Source organism: Dipteris shenzhenensis, chromosome 18 (assembly GCF_047967505.1).
Source record: "Dipteris shenzhenensis isolate YYH24624 ecotype China chromosome 18, Dip_SZ_1.0, whole genome shotgun sequence".
In the NCBI taxonomy this organism is placed as follows: Eukaryota; Viridiplantae; Streptophyta; class Polypodiopsida; order Gleicheniales; family Dipteridaceae; genus Dipteris; species Dipteris shenzhenensis.
In genome coordinates, this window is record NC_141613.1 from 41,598,182 (window position 1) to 41,622,958 (window position 24,777).

General features: G+C 44.8%; 1 protein-coding gene across 1 annotated transcript; it reads left to right on the forward strand.

Annotated features, from left to right (window-relative positions):
- The first annotated feature begins 691 nt into the window (after positions 1-691).
- On the forward strand, positions 692-23,294 carry NF-YC10 (nuclear factor Y, subunit C10). The gene is made up of 4 exons (XM_087389718.1): positions 692-1,399; positions 15,935-16,019; positions 21,712-21,753; positions 22,582-23,294. Exons 1-4 carry the CDS (start codon positions 1,103-1,105, stop codon positions 22,644-22,646), a joined length of 489 nt encoding a protein of 162 aa, XP_087245844.1. The 5' UTR covers positions 692-1,102; the 3' UTR covers positions 22,647-23,294.
- Positions 23,295-24,777: the final 1,483 nt, after the last annotated feature.

A 24,777-nucleotide genomic window follows, 5' to 3' on the forward strand; every position in this document is an offset into this window, starting at 1 on the left:
CTCTCCTTGAATTATTCAATGCTTCCTTAGTGTTTGGTTCTCTCGTGCCAAAACGTATGGAGAAAGTTAATCATCCAAAAAATGTGTAACCCAACTTGAAAGATAACAAGAGTGCACTGGCTCTGAATTGCACGTTTGGCATAGGAAAGCCAAAAAAAGGCAAAAAGGATAAACAAGATATTTTTAGAACTTGATGAGAACCCAAAAAGCTAATTAGATTTGTGTAAGATCTTGTTGTATTCTCCATTAAGAAAGAAAGCTCTCAACGTTTTCACAAAAGAAGTCATGCTTTAGCAAAACACACTGGCAAAACCACTATGGTCTTGCTTTTACGAAGCTCTTAATGAAAGGAAGAGTAAATGGATAGCAAGTAGATTAACATTTTGAAAGTATGTAAAACACTAATGATCTCCTTAACAAAGTCAGTTTGATCCAATTTAAACGGAAGGAAGAGTAGACAAATAGCAAGAAGACTAAGCTAGTGTGGCATTTTAAAGTCATTTAAAACACTAACGACTTGGTTAACAAAGTGAGCTTTACCAACGACAATGAGCTCCTTAAGAAAGTCAGCTTTAAATGAGCTCCTTAACAAAGTCAGATTTACCACTAATGAACTCCTTAACAAAGTGAGCTTTAACTAAAAACATTGGGCCCTTGGGCTACCATCTCCCCAAATAACGGCCAAGAAACATTACACTTGGAATTTGAATCAAAATTTCTGCTAATAAGATTGGGACAAAAAGCACAGGGAGGCTGGGGTTGCTAATTGAGTATGTCTGCCTTTCGGCCAACAATCAGGGATCAGGTGATTTGAAGTGGGAAGATGAGAACTGCTAAAGTGTGAAGCTTTTGCTAAAACCCAAGTTTGGGTTTTTCTGTCCAGGCATGCAATCCAGTGTTTAGAGATTGCACAGGTAAACAGAGGAGTCTCCTGAGCTCGGCAAAACAGAACTTTCCTTCGTTGACAAGCCCACAGAATTGATTTTGAAGTTTGATAAGCTGAGAGACTTGATTTCGAAGTTGAGCAGAGAAATCTACAAGCTCAGAAATTTGATCGTGCAGCCATTCTCTGAGTCTTGTGGATCTTTCAACCCTTTTGGCAATGAGTGCTATCCAAGTTTCGGATTCAGACGTTGAGACAGGCTCCCCTCGTTACCCTGGAGAAGACGCAGAGGCCTTGCCAGACTTCTTGAACGGACGTCCTTACTCCCCCTCTGATAAGGTGCCCGCTTCTCCTCCCCCAGCCTCCACAAGCAAAGCTTCCGGCAAAGTTCCCCAACCCAAGAAGGCTTCGCTCAATTCCATCGCATTCCCCTTGGCCAGAGTGAAGCGGCTCGTCAAAAGCGAGGGCGATACGCGCGTGAGTTTGGAAGCAACGTATGTCATTGCGAAAGGGGTGGTATGTACTGTTTGCAGAGCCCGGTTCTCGTTTTCCTCCTTGCGTCTTCTTTAATGGGGAGTCATTAGAAGGGTATTCCGCAAAAAGAGTATTTTCCGATACTAGAATTTGTGGCACGTCGCAAAGATTCCTTCGTCATGTTTTCCTTGCCCAAATATTGGATTCACTTTTGAATTGCCGAGGAGGGAGTTTGTTAAAAAATTTCCCTCATAGTGAGGATTACCTAGATGGCAAGAATTGGGAGTTAAAAGGCAGGAAATTTGTGTGTGTGTGTGTGAGAGAGAGAGAGAGAGAGAGAGAGAGAGCATCGTTCTTGCGTGCAAGACATCCAACGTGTTTGTGAGACCAAAAAGCTCACAATCATGATTTAGATTTATCAGAAGGCGCGAAGGCAAGCTTACAGCAAGCGAATGCAAGCTGTAAGGAAATGCTTGGTACAGCTCTCTAGCATTGGTGAATGTGAAAACAGATTTTTGTTATCTCCTCATAAAACAACAGTCGGCATGTGATACAGTCGGGCCTTTGAAATTACTTGGTGCTCTGTTGAAGAACTGGGCGGCTCCCTATGGAAGGCTAAGGAGTCCAGCATAGAGATGAACAGCCGCAAATAATTATAGCATGTGGGGGCAAAAAAGATCTTGTAAGCTTCGTGAGGCTGGCCTCTGACTGCGAGACTCCTTAGAAGTAAGTGCGTGTATGAGACTTCATTTGTCACAAAAGTGTGATTGAGGACATTGTATGATTTGTTGTATCAAAGGTTACAGGTTGCAGCAGTATGGATAGGTGTCGACGGTAATATTCTCATGTGTCTATCACTGTGGTTATCGTGTTCCAGGATTTCTTTACTGTAGGTTCCTATCATTTTTGCTGGCTGCCAAATATTTTTGAATGTCATAGTAGTTAGTCCCTGCTATGCGTGATGGAGTTTATGGTTTTCAATTATCATGAGATTGAAACTGCACTATGTTGTGTTTTTAGAGGATGAGTTTGGGAATGTTCCTGGATTCATCTAGGTATATATTTGCTGGCTGCCAAAGATTTTTGAATGTAGGGATCATATCATTTTTGCTTCATGGGTAACAGTCTATGCTATATTTCTCCCTGATGTGCCGATAAGGCCAACGTACGAGAATTGTATGGTGCTTATCCTGAATGTCTCCCGATGGGCATAATTTGAAAATGTCCCATTGTGGTACGTTATTTCAGCTGAGCATTCTGAGAGCTGGTGCATAGTTTGCATATTAGGTGTCTCTTGAAGAGAGAGATATTCTTTTTTGAGGTCCTTTTTTCTTGCCCCTAGAGAAAAGAACTTTCTATTATGCTTGAGAAAACGACCATACAGGTGAGCAATTTGAAAGGCCCTGATTATGGTGAGAAGGAGAAAAGCTGGCAGAAAAAACTAGCCTGTTTCTACAGTACCCAGCTCACTACCTAGGGAATTTGAGAACAGGGGCTAACAACTAGGGTGGAGCTCTATACATCCATGAGTACCTCGATCGGTAAAAACACAAAAGATACCTGCAGGCCAAGCCTTGCAGAAAGCTCTCGTCTTTCGGCGGTCGCCCGGGATCTTGAAGTCCCGCACTGCTAGATGGCGCACAGGGTGTAAATGATATCTTGCTGGATGGCGACTAGGGTGGTTCCTTGGGGAACCTCATCGCCTCCCATCACAAAATTGCAGTGGGCAACCCATATACTCCAGGTTGTAACAACCCTCACAAGGTCTGGTCAACCCTAGACCCTGGTGGGGCACCCACGTCAGCTCCATAACCAGAAACCCTCTCATAACATAGGCCAAGCCTGCAAGCAACCCATCGGGGCCTGGCCATCCGCCCTAGACTCAACCCATAAGGGCTGGCGCTAGCAGCTCACCTCCCAGCCGTAGGTTCATCCGAGCCACCCCCGAGCTAGAGGTCTAAACCACCTGGAGAGAACCAACCAGCCTGAGAGTCCAGACCTACGTCCCATACTACAAGCCCTTTCCCCTAGCTGCTGCCCTTTAGTCAGCAGGTCCTGGTCACTGAGAAACGCATCCTCAAGACCCCCCATCAATTGAGCCACTAGCCTATCCTTTAGGCTAGGCCTCCTGCTTTATGTGGCTTTAGCCATCTATAGCCAACAACTCCTACTTTAGGGCTACCTAGCTTGGGGGAACACTCCACCCAAGCTTCGCGACACCTGAAGCTAGGCCAGCTCTTCTAGACCTCTTCTGCTAGTTAGGTCTTAGCCCTAGGTTAGTCCTAACCCTTAGCTAGACCCCACGCTGACTCCCTAGGTGTAGTCCAAGACCATGTCAGTCTCAGCTTAGGGTTTGCAAATCCATAGCTGGTTACATCCTAGTGGGGATGTAACATTCTCCTTCCCTTAAAATAAGACTTATACTGGTATCAGTCAGGATAGGAAAACAAACTTTAGCCGTATCAATTTACAACCTTTTCCAACCGAAGTCCATAGTGACCCACTTGCTCGTCAGCAGGTCTACCAGAAGAATTACTTCTTGTGTTGCTTCTCTGATAATCATGAATTGTCTCTTTGAGAACCCAAAATTGCTCTGTGTTTACACGAGTATAGAGTCTGAAAGTTGTCTTGTGTTCTTATCTTGTGCTCAATCCAAGCACAAGATCAACTTACCATCTTGTCACTATCCAAGTGAATCCTCACATCAAACATTAAAAGGTTCTCATCCAATAACCAAAAAAGTTAAATCATCCACTATATAGTATCCCTTCAGAACAGCAGGATGTTCAACCTATTACTATTCAAGACATCTTTGCCAAATCCATGGCTAAACAAATCAATTATTGTGCCCTTGTTTGTACCAATTGACCTTAGTCGATTCCAAGTAAGACTGCACATCCCATACTACGCAGCCCCAGCCAATCCAGCTGTTAAGGAGACATAGGTTTGGTTGGGTCCAAGGACCAAAGAAAGATTTATGTCTGGGATACCAGTCAATAAGATGAGAACATTAACTTGGAACACACATAATATTCAAAAGCAATGGGAATAGCATAAAAGTTCCCATTCAAAAGAGAAGCACTTAAGAAACTCGATGCAAGTAGTACCAAACATGGATAGCAAAAGTAATCGTCTATGTATTTATGGCATACAAAATATACAATTACATAATAAGAGCAAATAATTCTTTCTCAGATCCACCCTTGAGGACAAAATCGGTGGTTTACAATCCAAAAAAGATCCCATTCACAAGAGGTACCAAACAAAATAGTGAATGTTTACAAAAGACCTCACATTACTTCCTCCTGGTGTCCTAGATGAACTGTCTATCCGGGGAGCAGGATGCTACCAGGGGGTCTCTGCTCTTATTTGTTCCAGACATCAAATAAAGCTAGCTACTCCGGAGCTTTCCTCACTGTTGGCCATCTGACCTGAGGAATGGCTCTTATTTGGAACTTAAGAGCAGTCAATTATCTCCATCAATTCCAGATGAAGGCAAGCTGATTCTTATCCCAAGACCTGAAAATCATGAGATCTTGGCTCAACAAGATTCTATAAGATGTAGCCTTCCTCAGAAGGGTACAAAGAATCTCAATGGTCGTTGAACTGAGTACCTTTAACATCAACATTAGGGAGTATATTAGCAGTCCGGCTGCTATCACTTATTACCTCCATCCCCACTGTCATGGTTCATCTATGCAAGTATCATCAGCCAATAGTCTACTGCTGCAGTCAGAGATAACCTAACCCAAAAAAGCATACTCCCAGACTGTAAAGCGACCACCCTCAAAAGGCTATTGCCAAAATACCTAGCTGTGATTCCCTGCCATAGCCAAAAGCCATCTCGTGGGGCAGCGTAACAAAAACTAATTTGCTGCCGCCCCCTCAAGGATGAAGAGGAAGAAGCCATAAGCAGTCCAAATTATAGGAGCTGTTATTCTCAAAGCCTCCTAAGATAGGCACCAATCCGATCATACTGAAATCCATAGGTGATCAGCTTCATAATAGAGCTGCAAATACGTGGAATATTGCCTGAAAACTTCTGAATTTTGCCCAGAGATAATCCAATCACCGTCTCTATGAGCTTAAGTAGAAGATTTGAAATGGCAATAACTGCAGGAGGCTTTTTGAAAACCGCAAGGCATCGACTCACAGGAAGAGATATCCTGCACTGCCTTCACGTGGCAAGTCATCCCTGTCGCCTTGTTTTTTTTTTTGGATCTACAAGCTTCAATAATCTGCTTTTTCCAATAAAGCAAATCCCAAAATTGCTGGGGGGATGTAAAAAACGAATTCCCACAATAGAGAATTCAGGAAACGTAATCATACGAACCTCTTCTTCTCTAGGATTCAGGAGAGAACAGCCCAGACGAAACTACACCCTAGACGTGTATTATCAACAGGCTGATGTTTAGGTGTATCAAACCCCTTTTTGGGGTCGCCCTACAGGCATGGACTAGTCCCATATATCGCCTCCATAAACTAGATGGTTTTTCTCCTGGAAGGTTGGTGACTAGTCTTCATGGAAAAAGATTTCCAGAAACACCCTAAACAGTTCGCAAGGATTCAACCTTGTAGAAGATCTATAGTGAATCTTCTTCACCCCGTCTTGTCATGCACAAGTCTAGCGCTAGACCAATAGTGATTCAAGGCTATTGGGGATTCGCATGGCTTATTCGAAGCCTATCCCTAGAGTTTCTACAATCTTGCGCTCCTCATGAAGTCCCATCCCTATGCGCAGGTTTAGGATGTTGGAAAGGTCACCTCCCCATCTGTAAGCCCCCATATGAGGAGAGCATGGGGGGGTGAACCTAGGGTTTGAGAGACTGACACATGAGCAGCAGCATGGCTGCCATGTGGGCGAGAATCAAAGAGATGAAGGGTACCCGGAGCTAGGATGGATCTGCAGCAGCAAAAGGCGAAGCAGTAGCCAGCACAAGGAACCCGGAATAAGAGGCGATCACATGGCGCTGACATCTACAGGGTGTATGGCTTTGTAGGGCGCTGGAAAAGGGCCTGGCAGAGGCGCAGTTATGGCAGGATGTGCAGGCGCAGATGTGGAGCAGGTTTTGGGCCTGTTTGGAGGCCCTGGTTAGGGCTGCAGAATGGGCACCCAGGAGGGCAGGAGCAGCAGCAAATAGGGCTGCAAGGGACTGACCCTGGGAGGGCATATTTATAGTCCATATGGGACAGCCAGGCAGGCCTGCATAGGGGCTGGGACCCTGCCTTGAAGTGAGGGCCAAAGCCCTAGTTTTGTGGGCCAGGGGCCCTGGTTATGAGAGCCCTTTTAGGGCAGCTTTATAGCAGCCTGGTTGGCCGGTTTGGGTCGGCCAGATTGAGGCTGCTGGTTGGTTTTTTGGGGCAGGCCTTGTGCCCTATAAAAGGAGAGGCATTTGGCCTCATAACACATCACTTGGAGCAGCAGTTGGGGAGCAGACAGCAGCAGCAGCAAGCCCACCCTTGGACCTACACACAGGAGGAGAAGGAGGCTGACATAGGGCTGCAGACTGTGAGCTCAAGGTGCTGCCCACCGAGGCTGGCTTCCAGACAGCAAGGTGGAAGGGATCTAGACAGAGAGTCTACATATGCTCGAGGTGGAGCACGCAGGCTCAGAGACCTAGAAGTGCTTGACATTTAGTAGGAGAACCTTTTGGTATTGTATCCTGTCCTACTTTGTGGACGGACAAAAATATAAAGAGTTGCTTCTATATTTGTTTCTGATCATTGTCTATTTACTGGCTTGCACATCTTTGCACATTAAGTTAAGAAGTCTGTGATTCCACACCCCACATGCACACTGTGTGAGCTGCTGGGCATTATTATCAGTCTTCCGTTGTGCGTACCCTCTGTTGGGTAATTTTTAACATAGTATCAGAGCCCAAGTAGGAGGCTCACAGGTGTGGGAGCCTGAAGGAAGGGACCTTGCTGAAGTACGACCGTGATTCAGAAGCTCTTGGGAATCGACTTCCACGATTGGAGGATTGTGCCCTTGCGAGAAGGAGGGTGACTCAGGCTAAGTCAGGTGCGTTCAGAGTTCTGGTCTACCAAAATTTGAGTTTGGTTGACTTTGCTGTGTGGTATAACAGCAGAGATGTCGACCGCTACAGCCTCTTCAACTCTGCTCTCCCTTCCTCCTTCCCCAGTTTTCTCTCACTCACTATCCCTAACTTCGGAGGACCAACTACCCGATGTGGAAGGTGAAAATTCGGAGCCATTTAGTGGCTCGGAAGTTGTGGAAGTTGACAACTTGAGTGGAGGCGAAGCCGGAGGACATGGTGGATAGGCAAGGGAAGATACTCATGGCAGTAGACAGAGAGGAGCTCGAAGCTTGGGAAGACAGAGATGCCCATGTCCTGGCATTAATCATTGGGACTACGGCGGACTCTGTGCTTCCACATATCCAGATGGCCGAGATTTTGCTTCTTCAGCATCAACTCTACAATCTTGATATGGAAGAAGGAGATACGGTACATAGCCACTTGACGAAGGAAAAGGTGGTGAGGGATCAACTGGTGGCAATTGGTTAGAAGACAAACTCATGCCATTTCGCCTTGATGGTACTGAGGAGGCTACCCCGGAGTTTCAAGAGCTTTGTTACGACAGTGACAGTAGGACAGAGGACCAAACCTCTGACGTTTGAGGAGTTGGGTCCCTATTCGTTGGGATTAGAGAGATGCACAGGCACATGCAATGATTGCTATGAATAGCAAGAGGGAGGTTAACTCACATTCGGTCTTGCTAGGCAGCCTAGGATGCATGGGATACTTTGGGGATTTGCTACGACACTGAGGCTAGTGGCCATGGGTAACCCCAACCACTATATAGCTGCAATCAGCTTGTTTCCCTTCTCTTGCAAGAGGGGCAAAGCCGCACCAATCGGGCTGCCTCCATTCAGGCAGATCAGGCCTTTGCTACAAATCATAGAGGCAAGGGCAAAGGGGGCAAGAATTTCTGCAAAAGACTTCTGGACCTTCATCGACTTCTGCCTTGTCAGATAAGAAGAAAAAAACAGCAAGGCTGTAATTATTGAGGAAGCATCTCTGAATGTCGGAAGTGCAAAGCTTCAGAGAAGAAAAAACAGCAAACAGGTCTTGCTGTCATAGATGCCTCTGAACATGCTCATGAGGCAGCAAATATTGCTCATGATGAGTGGGCATTTGTTGTGACATGCCATTACCATCTAGAGAAGCATGCTATATCCTTGTCTGTCTCATATTTTGAGTCAGAGTGGTACTTGATAGTGGTGCTTCTAAGCACATTACTTCCTGCAGATCTCTCTTTCAGTCTTTGGGGGCTGCTCCACATGGTGGCACATTGACATGTGCCAACAATGCATCTTATCCCGTGAAAGGGATTGGCCAGGTTGAGGTCATCTCAGTATCATAGTCACAATGAAACGCGTTTCATTGGTAACGAAACGTTTCAAAACTTGCAACACGTTTCGAAACGTTTCATTACCAATGAAACGTGGAGTACCTTTACCTGTACTAACCTAAATCAAAGATATTAATATTTCAGTAAACTTTAGGTAAAAGTTTGAAATTAAACTTTGTAATCTAGATCCTTATCTCTATATTACTAAATTTTAAAGTTCAAAGCTTACACTCTAATTTAAATTATCTCTAGTCTTCTGTAACAACTAGCTAGTAATAACTTACAAACTAGAGTACTAAAAATCATTGGGCATTATAGGCATTGTATAAAGGTATTTTGTGATTTTTAAGCTTAGTTTGCATAGTTTCAGCATACTATATACGTGCAGGGCATAAAATTTGCATTTATAAAGACCCAAATATACAAACTGAATTTGTGAAACTCCCTGTGTTTTTTTGAAATGTTTCAAAACGTTTTGAAACGTTTCACGTTTCTAAGTATTGAAATGTTTCTTTGAACTATGCTCAGTATTAGGGGATACAACTACACTTCTGAGGTGTTATATGTGCTAGGTATCGAAAAGAGCCTCATTTCTATCTCAGCCATCTCCTTGAATGGATTTTCTTTTTGACGGTTATCGTTGTGTCATGTATGACAACCGGGACGATAACTGTATTGTACTTACTGGGACACTTTCTAGTGGGCTGTACCACCTTGATGCTTATGAAAAACAGCCAGCTATTGAGGCAAACTTGGTGTCAGAATCTGTAATTTCAAATTCTCATTTGTGGCATGAGAGATTGGGGCATCTCAATTACAAGAGTCTGGTGAAAATGCACTGTGGTTGCACTCCCACCCATGCTTGCACCTGCTAGACATGTTTGTGAGGGCTGCTTACTGGGCAAAATGCACAGGTTCTCATTTCCAAAGGATGGGGCTGTTGGTGCATCCAAAAAGTTGCATCTCGTACATAGTGATGTATGGGGGCCGATGCAGACAACATCACTAAGAGGCTACTTATAGTTTGGACAACATCACTAAGAGGCTATGTCACGGGGGCGTGAAATTCTAAGTACTTTAATGTACTACAAGACCGTGACAACTTCGGTTTTAAAAGTCCAAGCGTGGGCTTAATAATGTGTAATTAAACGCGGCATGGTGCCTAGCACATAAGCGTAATTAATCCCTAGGCCCAAAGGCATTCCAAGGAATTAAAAGAGTGGTTGGGAAATGATGATGTGGCATTTTTAATGGGCCCCCTAGAGGGCCATGTACCTTCAGTGGCCCCCCTAGAGTTCCAGGTGGCTCTAGTGCCTTCTATATGCTCCTTTGCCATTCCTGGACCTTCCTGGGCCTTCTAAACTTCACATATGTGGTTTTCTCTCTCATCTTCTCCCTTTGTTGAGATTTTGGACTGGTTTTTCAGCCTCCTTCAGCTGAATTCCGTTTTTCTTCATAACTCCTCACCCGTTTGGATTCCTCGACTTCCGTTTGGCCCGATGGCTTCCCCTCTGCCTCCCCTTCGTAGTGATATGCTTTTCCCTCCGTGCGTTTGGTAGAACGGGCAGAGCTGAGCACTTCTTTTGCTGGTCGAATTTGCAAAAGTGGCTTTTTCTGGACCTTTTTTCTTCTACCGCCTCCTGGGCCTCTCCTCTTGCAAAGCTACAGCTTTCTGTTGAATTTCGAGTGGTCCGACGCGCTGGTTGACTGGTTTTTCTCAGTTTTGGAGGACTTTCCGGCGATGAAACTTCTCCAAAACCTTCTCAATGCATTCCTCTCTGAAGCACGCTTCTTTTGAGCCCAAGAACTCCCACTTCCTCGCGACAGAAGTGCTTCTTTTCGCATTTTTCAGTGGAATTCTTGCTTGTCGGCTCTTGTAAATGCTCTTTCTTCATGCCTTTGCACTCCTCTTTGGCTGAGAATGCAATTGGGCATTGGCTACTATGTCCTCTTGGTGATTGAGGACTTGGTTCGAGTCTTCAGGGCTTGGTGAGTTGTGATTTTGCTACTGCAATTTCTTTTTGCCATAAGCTATTGGTTGGCCTCGTGTGCTACCTCTTTCTTGGCTCACAGGTGCCCAGGCAGTGCTACATGAGTCATTCTTTGGTTGGGTACTTTGCTGATTTTATTTTGGAGCTTTGAAAAGCTTTGTGAATGCCATTTGGAAACCACTCAAAGAGAGTGCAGCTGGGGTGCAGTGTGATTGCATCTGGACAGCCAATGGAATTGCACTCGGAAAAGAGAATGCCTTTGGGTTGAGCCTATGGGTTAAGTGCGCTTATGTGATGGTGTTCTGTGCTTGAAAGCCTTGCGAAGGCTTAGTGAATTGGGGTTGCGTGCTCAGTTGCAGGGAAGGTCTCCCAGATGCAACTTGTAATCATTTCACTGTGAAATATAAAGAAATACCGAAAGGGGCGCCACGGTGTTTGGGGCCAATCGGGTGCACTTGTCTATGTCTGTTGAGCAGGGGCATTCTAGCCTCCATCCCTTTTTCAGTGGTTTTGTTTGTGAACAAATGGGTAAATGCCAAATGGTGATCATGCAATGGTTAATGGTTGTGATATATGCTTTGTGAGCTGTAAATAAGTGCTGAAGTGATTAAAGGGTTAGTTCCACTGCCCTCTGAGTGATTAGAGGCCGGTTTCAGGCTACTTATACTTTTACACATTCGTGGATGGCTTCACTAGTTTCACATGGATTTATGGCATGAGAGCCAAGTCAGATGTCTTGTCATGTTTTAGACATTTTCTTGCCATGGCTGAAAATGAAAGCGGGAATAAACTCTTGACTCTCCGCAATGACAAGGGGGTGAGTACATGTCCCATGAGTTTTCTGATTTTTTAGCAGCCCGGGGTATCATTTATTAGTGCACATTGCCATATACTCCGTAGAAGATGGGCTTGCAAAGATGAAAAATCGTGCAGAGATGGAGATGGGCAGATGCATGCCGAAGGGCAAGTCTTTGCTGAACAAATTTTGATTGGATGCCATCATGTGTTCCAACTATGTACTGAATAGAGTACCCACCCGGGCATTGAAGACTATCACACCCTATGAGTCATGGATTGGCCGGAAGCCTGCTATTTCACATATGCAGGTGTTTGGGTCATTGGCATATGTGCATGTTCCATCTCAGCTGAGGCATAAGGTTTGAGAACAAGGCCATCAAATGCATATTTATTGGCTACAGCTCAGAAAGCAAGGAATATCGGTTGTATCAGCCTAGGACATGCAAGGTTATCATCAGCAAGGATGCTGTTTTTGCTGAGAATGTGCCTTTACCTTGGCTGGAATGCAAAAAACAGCCATCCATTGAGGTCTCATATGTCTTTGATTCTTTGCTGCCCCTCTTCCAATCACCTACTCAGCCAATGCAGAACATAATGCCACATGCTCCTTCCGTTATTCCTGCGCAGCTTGATATGCCTCCAGTTGAACCCCATGCTATTGAGTAGGCAGTTGAAGAGGAGAGGGCTGTCATTAGACAGCAAAAATCAGTCCCTTGTTGGCTTTTGGACACCCTCAAGGATAGCAAGCAGACTCAAACTTTACCTGCCCGCACTAGACATGCGAACAAACAGATGCAGGGAAACTTTTTAGTTGTAGCTTTGATTGCCACTACATGTAATGAAGAGCCACTATGTCATAAGGATACTTTTGACAGCAGAGAATGGATGGATGCTATGAATGCTGAACTGTCCATTCATGCAGATGGCACTTGGGAGTCGTGTGACTTGCAAGCGTGCTATAGGCACAAAATGGGTTTATAAGGTTAAACGGAGTGTTGACCGCTTCAAAGCCCTCTTGGTTGCCAAGGGATATGCAAAGCAACATGGCATTAACGTTGAGGTAGATCTTTGCTCCCACCTCACGCATTACGACCATATGTTGCATCATCGCTATTGCATCCCATAGACATTGGGAGGTTCAGCCGTTGGACATTAAGACCACCTTTCTTCATGGTGATTCACAGGAAGAGGTCTATGTCACTCAGCCACCTGGCATTGAGCAAAAAGGCTCTGAAAATCAGGTTTGCCGGCTGGAAAAGGCACTTAATGCGCCCTGGGCATGGTATGTCAAGATACATGAATATTTGACAGCCCATGGCTTTTAGAACAGCCCTACAGAGGCCACTCTTAATGTTAGAAACAGTGCTGCAGAATTTTTAATTCTCATTCTTTATGTGGATGACATTCCAGATATTTCAAGGCTTTGTAGAAATCATTTGCAATGACGGACATGGGCTCATTGCACTATTACTTGGGCATCTGGTTCCAAGTACATTGGACAGCTCTTAGACCGCTTCTAGTTTGAGGATTGCAAGCCAATTTCTACACCATGGAGCCTGGCTTCCGTTTCTCCTCTGAAGATGGGAGTGCTGCCCCCCCCATTGATGCCACCCTTTACTAGCAGGTTGTGGGCTGCCTCATTTATTTATGTCATACTCAGCCTGATCTTCAATATGACATTTCCCAGTTGAGCAGATACATGCACAAGCCTAGCATATAGCATTGGCAAGCAGTGAAGCGGGTCTTCCGTTACTTGAAGGCCATCCAAAATTTGGGACTGTTTTATGGTGATGAGTCTCCACTGGTCTTGGAGGCTTTCACGGACAGTGACTGAGCAGGTTGTCATGACAGTATAGTGTCCCATAGTGGCAACTGTTTCTTGCTTGGATCTTCATGCATCTCATGGTTCAGCAAGAAGCAACCTATAGTTACTACTTCCAGTTGTGAAGTTGAGCACAGAGTACCAAGAGTGCTTTGGCGGTTTTGCGTAACCCAGTGTTTCATGCATGTACAAAGCACATTGAGATTCATTATCATTATGTTCCAGAGTGACTGTCAGGTAGAGAGTCCTATGTTCCCACGGAGGATACCTTAGCAGATCTCTTCACCAAGGATCTACTGTGACCCAAGTTTGAGGCTTTTCGGCTTGCCTTACAGTTGGCTCCCTTTATCATGTGATGATGATTCCCCTGTACTATCATAGGTTGCTATATCCATCTTGGATGAACATGTGCAACCATGATATAGATTCCAAGTATTCCTGAGACATTTCCAGGCTACTTCAGCCATACCATGGAGGGGGGTTGGTGAGAACTTAGCCCTGGTATGTGCCTTGTAGGTCAGGTCAACTCATAGAGTTGACTTCATTGGTCAACCATATGGTTGACTTGGGGGCCATATAGGCCACCCCTTTGTACTTTCTCATTATCCATTTGCAAGTACTCAGGTTGCTTCAGCTTGTTGTTTGCTCCCTTGCACTCCACTCCCATTCCATTGCTTCCCGCACCCAACATTAGTCACCTTGCCTTGATCCCTTCACCCTGCTGCTCCCCTTCGGCCTCCTCTAGAACTCCTAGATGTAGGGTCTATTGATGCTGATCTGCTGCTCCAATCTGTTGGTGATCTGCTGCTCTTTTGGATGCCAAATGAGCCCCAAGGGCTCCCCTTTTATAGGGGCTGAGAGCCCCCCGAATCTGGCCGACCCAGTAGGTGTATTGGTCGACCCAGTCGGCTCCATAAACTGACCCACCAAGTCTGTAAAACCCGACTGGAGGGCAGCCATTTTTGAGGCCTTTGCAGGCCCCGCTTGGCCATGTGGCAAGCTGCAACTGGCCCAGGCAGTCTGCCCCTGCCCTGACATATTCCAAGCCATCTCTAGCCCCTGGAAACCATGCCATAGCTCCGTACCCCTGCTGCAACAGGTCCGTACTGATGCCACGTGTCACTGCGGCGTATTCCTGCAGGGTTTCATGCTGTATTGAGGCTCTGATTCTCCTTCAGACCTGTCCAAACAGCCAGGTACTTCCCTTTCTTGTGCTGCCCACAGGGCAGCCCATGTGGCAGCCCCATGTACTCATGTTTTGCTGTGAGCTTGCTGCCCACATGGTAGCCAAAGTGCTGCCCATGTGGCAGCGACATATCTTATGTTCACCCCCCCATGCTCTCCTCATATGGGGGCTTACAGATGGGGAGGTGACCATACAAATTCCAACAATCCGGAATTGGTCAGGGCACAGCACTGCCATGTGGCAGCCAGGTGCAGCTTGTGGGGCCATTAGTGTCTGCAATTAAGGCCTATTCATTCACGCACTGAGCCTCACAGCAGGCTGCCTTGGAGAGTAGCAAGGAGGCCTCCAACCACTATACTCTGACCTTGTGCATTGCCCCGACTGTCTGTTGTTTGCTGTTGCTATCTGCAGACCTGCTCCAATCTCTGGCAATTCTGCATCAGCTCCAGCCTGCTGTCATGCATCCGCAGTGTCTTCTAGCAGGGGCTGCTAGTTGCTGTACAAGCTGCCCACATGGCAGCCTGCATGCTGCCCATGTGGCAGTGCACGCCATCTAAGACCTGCCCCGTGGAGTCTCTCTCTGTGCCCATGTGACATCTATCCTATGCTGCTGGTCTACGGCCCCCATGACGTCCTCATTTGGGGGCTCACTGGTGGGAAGGTGACCCTGATAATCCCAACGAGGTTAGCTATGTACTTCAGTACGCTAGCACACCCTCTAGCCCTAAAAATTACCTGGGAGCTTCTATCGCTTTTCAGTCTTCATCAGTATGGATGTAAAGATGGGAACATAAATTACAAAAGTCTGAATTTCAATTAAAGCCCATCAAGAAGCATGTGCATAAGTAGCTAGCTTCAATTTGACAAAATTGTGGCTGAACTACTAGTCTTGAATTTTCGATTTGTCCACAATCACCTATATGCATGAAAACTTTAGTGAGAAAAAGTCACGTTGCAAAATATGTCTATTTTTGAAGTTCAATTTTAAAAGGAGAAAAAAACAAATTGCTCATAACTTGTGTGGAAGAGCAATCATTGTAATAGGGTGCTAATGGTGCAAGTACATTTTGATGAGAAAAAATTGGATGTGAAGGTCATAACTTTATTCTTGTGGCTAATTTTTTTCAACTTTTGAAAAGTTGAGCTTCCTAGTAGTGTTGACTCCTAATGGTTATAATTCAGATAGTAGATTTTGATATGAAGCTTTAAAGTATCTCACTACTACATGTGGGCTTCTTTTTGGTAGGGGGAATTAATGCATGAGAGCTGCATAATCACTCTTAAGATATATGTATGACCATTTTTTGTTGATAAGGAGGGTGTTAACCACATTTCCTCTTCTTAAATCTTCATGGATCAACAAATGATAGCTGTCTCTGATAACGTTGAGGATGCTGTCTTGGTAGGGTTTGTTTTTGGAGAAGTTTGTGGAGCAATCATTTGAACATATGATTGGAGATAATAGGCACAGTTTGAGCTATAAAGATCTTGGTAAGTCTCTTCGACTTTAATGGATTAATCTTTCTTTGCATTACTATTTTTTGATGATAAAGCTGTAGATGTAAGCCGTTGGACCATCCCTTAATTTTTGATTGAATGATTGAGAGTTCAAAAAAAGCATGCTGTTCCATAATAATAGATATTAGGCCTATCATTTCCCCTATATCCTCTTGCCCTTTCCTGTTCTTCCTTTCAGCTTATAAAAAGTAGAACACAAGCAAGCCCCTGTCCTTTTTCCCTTCCCCTCGTCGTTTTCTTCATCTATTTCCTAATTTTTCTCCCTCCCTTCCCCTTCCCGCGCCCCCCCCCCCCCCCTCTCTCTCTCTCTCTCTCCCTCCCTCGCTCACACACACACACACTCACTTTTGCAAAGATGTGGAGATTCACATCAAGCAAGCAACATACCTTGAAGGAAGAGGAGAAAAAGGATAGGTTTGGTAAGAAGCTGCTTTTCCATCCTAACTCATATGTTATATTATTGGGCTCACATCTAGAAGTGACACTTCTTACATAAGATTCTTTGATGGTTTGAGAAGTTTTGAATGGCCCTAATCCAAGAAAATTGCCCCTGCCAGCATGCAGGGGGATAATCACTTGTGCGATAATATTGAGCTCACATCTAGGCATGAGGTGTCTTACAAAAGATTTGATAGTTTGAGAAGTTGTGAATGGCTCTAATCCAAGAAAATTGCCCCTGCCAGCATGTAGGGGGATAATCTCCTTTGAAAACTCTTTGTGGTATGCCACCTTGCTCCTCTTGACTATGATAGTCGAGGAGTCTTTAATCCACAAGAACCTGGGCAGTTTCACTTTAGGACCCCCCAAGGAATTGCTTGGGTCAATGCACCCAACCAATGCGGATTTTAAACCAACAGCTGCCTTCCTAGCTCCTTTGCACCGTGGGCTAGACTGGGATAGATTGATGTCAAGGTTCCTCTAGACCTTCATCAGGTGCATTGATGAGCACTTCCCTGCGAGGGAGGCACTTGCAAAACCCATCTACGGGAGGGCTGCCAAGTGTGCCCCCCCCTCCCCCCAAAAAGAAAAAAAAGAAAAAAAGCAAAAAAAAAAAACACACACACACACGTACCCAAGGATGTTCTCAAGAGGGCGATCTGCAATAGAAGCTTCTAGGGCTTAGAGCATGGAGTGAGGCAGTTGATAATAAGCTTGCCCAATAGGACTCTCAAGGAACATTGTCTGGTAGGCTGCCCTTGTGCAAGTGTCAAAGTGCTATTGCTGGAGATTAGGGTCCATTGTCCCACCTGTAATTCCCCACACGAGGAGAGCATAGGGACATGGTACCAAAACAGAATGGGGGAGGCATGAGAGTCTACTGTGTGAGCATCAGGTATGGATGCCACATGGGTAGTTCTAGGTGGAGGGAATGATGATCCACAGGACAGCCACGTGGGCAGCACTTTAGGCTGCCACATGGTCCATTGTTAGAGGTGGGTAGGTGTTCTGTAAAAGGGCTAAGCAGGGCGGGTACAGCAGACAGTACAGTGACAATACGGAGGATCTGCACAGCCTGAAAGACAGAAGGACCTGTGTGGCTGCTATGCAGGACTGTGCAGGAGCTGCCAGAAAGGGACATGGTGGTGGACTGCTCCAGAAGAGGCTGGCAGAGGCAGCACAGAAAGCAAGTGCAGGAGAAGTACGTGCTCCTGGAAAAGCCTGATTAGGCTATGAGAAAGGGCAGCAGATGGACTGGCAGACAGCCAGTGAAAGGCGTCTGCAGAAAAGAGCCTTGTAAAGGCATAGACAGGTCGGCAGATGGGTCGGCCCAACAGTCTGTGGCAGATGGTTGGCTGGTTAGTCTATTTACAGACTGGTTGGTGCGTTTACTGACTGGGTTGGCCAGTCAGGGGGCTTCCCAGCCCTCTATAGAAGGACCCATTGTGGGGGCCATTTGGCAGTTGAAGAGTTTAGTCTCTGGGCATTTCACCCTACTCCAGGTCAATAGTCTATTGGACGGTAGAGGAGTGGAGGAGTGCAGCAACAGAAGTTTTCACACATAGTTTAGATTGGAAGAGCCCTTACGTCTTGGAGCAGATCTTGGTGGATACTTACAGCCTGGAGGAGAGCACATGGGTGCTGTCAAACCAACTCTACGAAGGTTACTGAAGCTTACTGAGGAGCACGCAACCAAAGCAGTGCAAGGACAGAAGTAGGAACAGAGTTTGCGCTCACCATAAAGCAACCCAGGGCAGCGGACTGCTGCAGGTTTTGGGGTCTTCGGTGAAGCTTTCTGTAAAAGTGTTTGACTCAGATTTGTGCAATATATTCTGAGTTTTTTTTTGAAATTCTCTACTGTTGTCTATCTCCCGAGTTTGATGTTTGTGAGTTCTATCTTGTGGACACATAAGTTGAAGTTTTGAATCACAGCATTCGCTTCTCCTCTCCGTTGCACACACCTTAACCATTACTATTTCTGCTGCGTGAAGAAACTAGCCAAGGGTCTAGGTTTTTCTAACAATTGGACCCAGCCTACAAGAAGTTACTGAACAATCTGCAAAGCTGCCCATGCACCCTCCATGAAAGCATCAACAAGCTGCTATGTAGTACGGGTTTGCTAACAAGTCAGGTTTACCACGGAAGCTCTCCCTACCAGTGGGAGTTTATCGGAAGTCCAATACCAAAGCTTGTGGTGAATTTTCTTGAAGTCGGGAGCCACATGTTACTTGGTTGAGATATCAATTCCCACCTAGCATATATTTGGCCTCTAGGAATCACTTGAGACTGAGGGCCTTTCCCCATGTGAGAAATCTGCACTCCACCTCCATGAGAAAGCCAATCCACTTGTGCCATTTGATCCGAGCTCCTAAGGCAAGGCAATAATGGTACAAGGGAGAAATTAGTTTAATGTTTGAATTAGGTCTTTTAATAAAATTTTCCCATGACCCCTCTACCCATGCACACAATTAATTAAAGTAGGCCTATTCTAGGTTTACCAGGCTCACCTAGAATTGACCCAAATTAAAGCCGTCTTTTAGATCTTGACTGCACAAACAAATGTGCATGTGAGTGATCGAGGTGCTAATCTTAACACTCAAAGATTATGGGTTCTGAACATCCGGCTCACGATTAAACACTACCTGATCTTAAGCCAAGCATGATTGCCAAACACACCAAGGCTCACTCACAAAGCCAGTCTGAAGGTGTCAGGAATAAACCATGGGTACTAGAGACTCAACGGAACATATCACGTGGAGGGTGATATAATCATAACTTCACTTATGTGAAGTCACCTCATGTACTAGCTTTCAACGTCTTGTCACCAGATGTGACTATCATGGATACTGAAGATCCATCACCATATTGTAGATGCTGTAAATAAGATTGTATTGAAGATGGTAAAGGTAAACCAGCCTTAAGATGGTAAAGTCATACTCAGGATGACAAATCACATTGAAGGTGATAGAGTCACATTGAAGGTGACATGGTTTCACGCTGAAGGTGCCATAGGCTATACTGAAGATATCACGAACATTTTATGGTCACAGTGAAGGTGACATGAGCTATCCTGAAAATAGCAAACATGGTGATCAACCATGATAGGAGCATGCTACAAACTGTAAATAACCATGTGCACATGATTTCTAGGAGATAACCGGCCGGGGTGTGAAGTCCTGTCAAAAGTACTCACACAAAGAAAATCACTGCGTGGTCGGTAAATATATGATCATAAAACAGTAAATGAAAATAGGATACCCAAGAATGATCCATACATGTCGTTGAGAAAATATTTATGTCTACTACATGTATCCTCTATGTCTTGGCTATGATCTGGAGGGCCTCCTGCCAAATCATCTGTTTTGCAAGGCTGCTCCAAAGACAATGTCCAAATTCCTATCCGTGCATCGGTGGCATGTACCATCAACTCGCATTTGCTCTATCGAAGGACCGCGATGGGCAAACCTCTGTTTTTGCCCATACAGAAGAAATAAGAAATCTGTCGTAGACTACGGCTGGCTCATCAATGTGACCAAAATCTAGAGAGAACCTCCCAGGGCACTTGCTGCTCAATCCACAGACGCTCAAGGGAGTTCGGGCTATTGCCTCCAGCTAAAGGCGACATGCATGTACGAGAAGAAGGGTAGCTCCACGACGCTCTCCGAGTGCCCTACTCGTGAAGTCCAAAGCCACTCTGTTGGATCCCATTGCACCTTGCGAAGAGGCTGGCCCTCCCACAATCAAAGATGCCACCGCGACCCCTCTTGCCCGGCTATGACTGGACTAGGTAAATGTTCCAGTTCTTGCCCAAGCGACCTACTACGATCCTCTGCCACTCCAGTAGATCCAGCAACTCCGGGCCTCCATCCATCTTCAGCTGTAGAAGGCCTCCGAGCCCCATTCCGTATTGCCTAGAGCAAAAGGATCCAAGGGCTCGGTGCAAAAACTGGATCTTAGGGGGCCCAATCCTAGAGAATTAACCATACCACTGTGGAGGGGTTGAGGTTCTGTCCAAACCCTCCCTCCAAGAATCAGGGATGGCGGAGTCAATCTCTAGCATCCGAATATCTGCCCCCCTTAGATGAGAGAGGGATCTCGCTCGTGCCTCTATCTCCGTGGGGATACAGCTCCATACTCTAAATGAACTGGCTGGGCCACTATCCCAGTGCGCCTAGCCGCTGCCCCAACATGAAACCCTTCTGATCTTGAGGCTCTGGGTGCCAAAGGAGGAATGGAATGTCGCTCAAACTCCTCATGGCATACTTCTTTGCCGGGATAAGTCCTCCAGAGTCCAGACAAACACTGCCAAACTCTGTGAATACTCTCCTCTTCAGGGGTAAACCCTTCCCTGTGAGGGGAGCCTTTGAGAAGATCGATCCGTGTGCCTGTTTCCAGTGGTCCCCTGTGAGAGGCCCTCTTTGGAGCAAGAGCTTCCAAGTCTTATGTCCACCACGTGGGAGCACATCGTTGTTGACATCTTGTCTTAGGTGTCGGCAAGGCAATGCAATGATTGGAAGCTAAGCAGAGAGTGAACCTTGAAATCATAGGGGTTTAAAAAGTATCTCATCGTTCGATGGAAATACCTTGTGCTGAGACTTGTAAATATGGCTAGAAATGGCATTTGCTCCATTTGGAATTCTATTCTTTGGTTGGTTGGCCAATATATATTTTTAAGCCCTGTCCATGTGGATAGTGTGGCGTGGCCTTGCATTAGCGGTTATGGAATACATGGATGGCAGGTTCCAAGCAGCAGACACAGAAGCAGTGTAGTCAATCTGTATTAAGTGTTTAGTTTTCAGGCCTCGTGCCTTGGTCAGATACTTTAGTCAATGCGATTTCGAAACCTTATTGTTGTGAATATCATAGTTACTGTTTGATGGGTCATGTCGGGGATGCTAGTCAAAAGTGTTTGTATTTGATGTTGTATACATGATTCTGAATGGATGTTAGTCTTAACAGATGAGTTTTTTTCTAGCTGGGATGGGAGACGACTTTGACAGCAGGGTTGTTTTTGTTGTGGTTTTCAGTAAAATAGATAGAAAATTGTATCACGTCTTAAGAAGTGAAAGAAGGCATGGAGCTCAGGAAAATCTAGTCCCAATCTTAAAATCACAACATGAGGACAGATGCCTCTACACACAAACATGCAAAATCACATAATAAAGAGCGTCAGTCTTGTCTTTAGTATGGTTTTGAGCACAGCTAATAATAGTTCATGATGTTGCAGCTACGCATGTCAGCCAGGCGAAAAGGTTTGAATTTCTTGCGGGTACGTGAGACTTCAAAACAATCTTCTCTTTGTTTTCCTGTTAGTCTTGTCCTTTTTTACAAGCAAAATACTTTCTCATTAATGAGTTTCAAAGCAATTTTAATGCTCCCTTGAAAAAAAAGAGAGCAAAAAAGAGAACCTTTTTTATTGTGAAAAAACAATACACAAGCAAACTCCTAGCTAGGTTGCACACATCTTGGGTGAGTAAGCAAACACAGCATTACTTGGCTGCGCAAATGTTGGCCATATAGGCGAAACAACACAAATATAGAATGCCTTGGTCACAAACAACAAGACCTGGGCAGTGTTTCCCATCTAGTAAGGCTGGCCTCAGCTCTGAGAGAGTGAGGAGGAGGCCCAGCTCACTACAATGGCTATAGGGGCTACATGACATCAGAGTCTATGACAGCGAGAGAGAGAACCAATAGTCTCAGGAAATGTGCAAAATGAAGTGAAGGTTGTGATTCCTATGAAGTCCTGTGGGCTTGTATGGTCAGGTTTGGGGTCCCCTGAAGCTTGTTCTAAAATGCATGGGAGGGTAGGGATAATGTTATGCCGTACTTGAGGGGGGTGGTGTGTTTGTTGCAGGGGACTTTTTTGGTTGCTTTTTCCTTGTGATGCCCGTGTTCCTTGTTTGTTTCCTTGTTCTATATATGTGCCATTCTTTTTTTTTTCAAAGAATAATGTGCCATTCTTACTTCATAATGTTGGAGGTGCAATGTGCTAGGGATGAGGGTGGAGCAGTGCTAAATCCTCTCTCTGTAGAACTACCTCGAAAGTGTAAAATAAAAGAACTTTTTTTTTGTGCCCCCCCCCCCTCTTGAACAGATTTTGTACCAGAAAAGCTGACAGCCACAATGGCTCTGATTAGGAGAGCTCAAGAAGAGTCATAACTTTGGCAAGCATCATAGCATGGAACAAAGCTTGCTCCGAAAGTTCGAATACTCTTTTCAACTGTGCTTCATTGATGCCTGTGCAGTCGAAAAAATTTGCAGAATGAAGGTTGTATTTAACTGACCTTTGGAGGTTTATACAATGGTAGGATCTCATAGTTTTCATGGAAGGCCTGCAGGGAAATGGCCATTGGAGGATCCAAAGCTGTTACATTGTGCCCATTTGCCTCTTTACTAAGTCTGGGCTTGGGTAGAAATATGCAAATTTGCAAGCATGAGTGTGAACAGGATGAATAGGTGTACATGTTCACTCTCTTTTTTTTCCCCACATGGTATGGGCTCTGCGGCTTCTGCATCAAAGAGAGGGGACTGAAGCTTGGAAACTGCCTTGATATCCACTTAACACAGGACTGGATCATGTTATGATATTATTAGTTGCTTTGGGCCTAGTTACAAATTCAGACACGTCATATGAACTCTACATGGGCAGAGTAGTATTGGGTGATGACTTGGTTGCACTCAGAATACAGCCATCATAAGAATTAAAAACCAGGAGTTTAAATTTAGTCATGCTTATAGAAGCCCAGCCCCCCCCCCTTCTCTCTCTGCGTCCATTGTAGCTTATGCAAGCAGAATCTAAGTGTTACTTTTGTCCCTAAATATTTTTCTTTATTTTGATTTTGGATTCATGTGTTGGTTACCTGAGAGACTCTTGCTGTGGGGTATGCGTGTATTTGATCCCTCGTATGACCCACTCCAGGGCTGTTTCTTAAATAGCACGAGGTTAAAATATTCTCTCTCTCTCTATATCTATCTATCTATCTCTATATATATAAAATGTCACACACACACACACACACAATCCCATGAGAAATTGTGGTTAAGAATAACCAGGTTGGGGATTCCTTAGTACCTGAGTGATGTCACGATTTTTGACTGAATTCCTTTCCTACCTAGATTATGGATGGATTTTGTGTTAGAGTACCCTTTCAAACGGACACATTCCACAAGGCATAATTTTTCACAGAGGTCCACAGTTCTAGGCAAGAGACTTTTTCGTAAGGCATGTTGTCCATTTATATTTACATTCAAACACACTCTTTCCCCAAGTCACTCATCTTGATAGGGTATACGCCTCTTGGTAGACATGCCTCATTAGAAAAGAAGGGAACTCATTTTAGGGCCCTCTAAGAAATTGACTATTTACCTATTTTTGTTGCGCTCAAAATATGGGAAATGCAATAAAATACGGATACTTGCTGTAGAAATGTCAGTCTAGTACTCAGGCTTCACATTAAATGCATATATAAGATCCTTGATTTTCGGTGCAATATTTGATGATACTGACATTGTTAGCGCGTTTGGAGCGTGCCAAAACTCCCAAATCGACCATGGAGACATTGAAAACCGCTAGTTGGTCAAACCGCGTTTTTGTGCAAATCTCCCATTTTGGGCATTTTTGCCTTTTTTTGAGTCTTCGGGCGTTGGTTTTCGAGTCTTCAGGGTCGATTTGGGAGTTTTGGTCCGCTCCGAACGTATTGGCGATGTCAAAATCATCAAATATTGCATAGAAAATCATCTTTTGAAGATCACGTATGTTAGACATAATAAAAGAAAAAGATTTTGAATATGACTTATTTTATATTTTTACATGGTTTTTGGTATTTGTTCAATGTACATTGGTCCTCTTCTGATTGGTTGAGAGCCTATTTTTCTAAACCCTAAAAGATCCCAAAATGAACTCCCTCTTTTCCTAATGCTTAAATTATACCTCTTCACTCTCTATATAAAGAGTTTCCATTAATGATTTAATGATTCAATGAATTCTTGTAACTTGATTGCTTTTCCTCTCCTCTTTTGCTCTAAAAAACTCTTACAGTCTCTAGCCTTTCTTTCAAAGCTTGAAAAAACTTGTATTAGAAATAGCATGACTCTTTTTTTCTAACCCATTGTCCCTCTCTATCACCCACTTTCCTAGATGATGTCACAGCCCTTGTGTTGTATGACAAATTTCTCTCTTCAAGTTACGCGACACCTTGGATTCCATAAAATTCTAGTGGCAAATCAAGGCATATTGTCGCTCGTGACTCTTGTGGGATTTGCACGTTGAGTCATTAGAGTGATTAGTCTC

Coding starts and splice junctions, on each gene's coding strand:
- NF-YC10 (XM_087389718.1), top strand. CDS start 1,103: ATGAGTGCTATCCAAGTTTCGGATTCAGACGTTGAGACAGGCTCCCCT. Junction 16,020..21,711: donor TTTGAGCTATAAAGATCTTG/GTAAGTCTCTTC, acceptor ATGATGTTGCAG/CTACGCATGTCAGCCAGGCG. Junction 21,754..22,581: donor AAGGTTTGAATTTCTTGCGG/GTACGTGAGACT, acceptor CCTCTTGAACAG/ATTTTGTACCAGAAAAGCTG.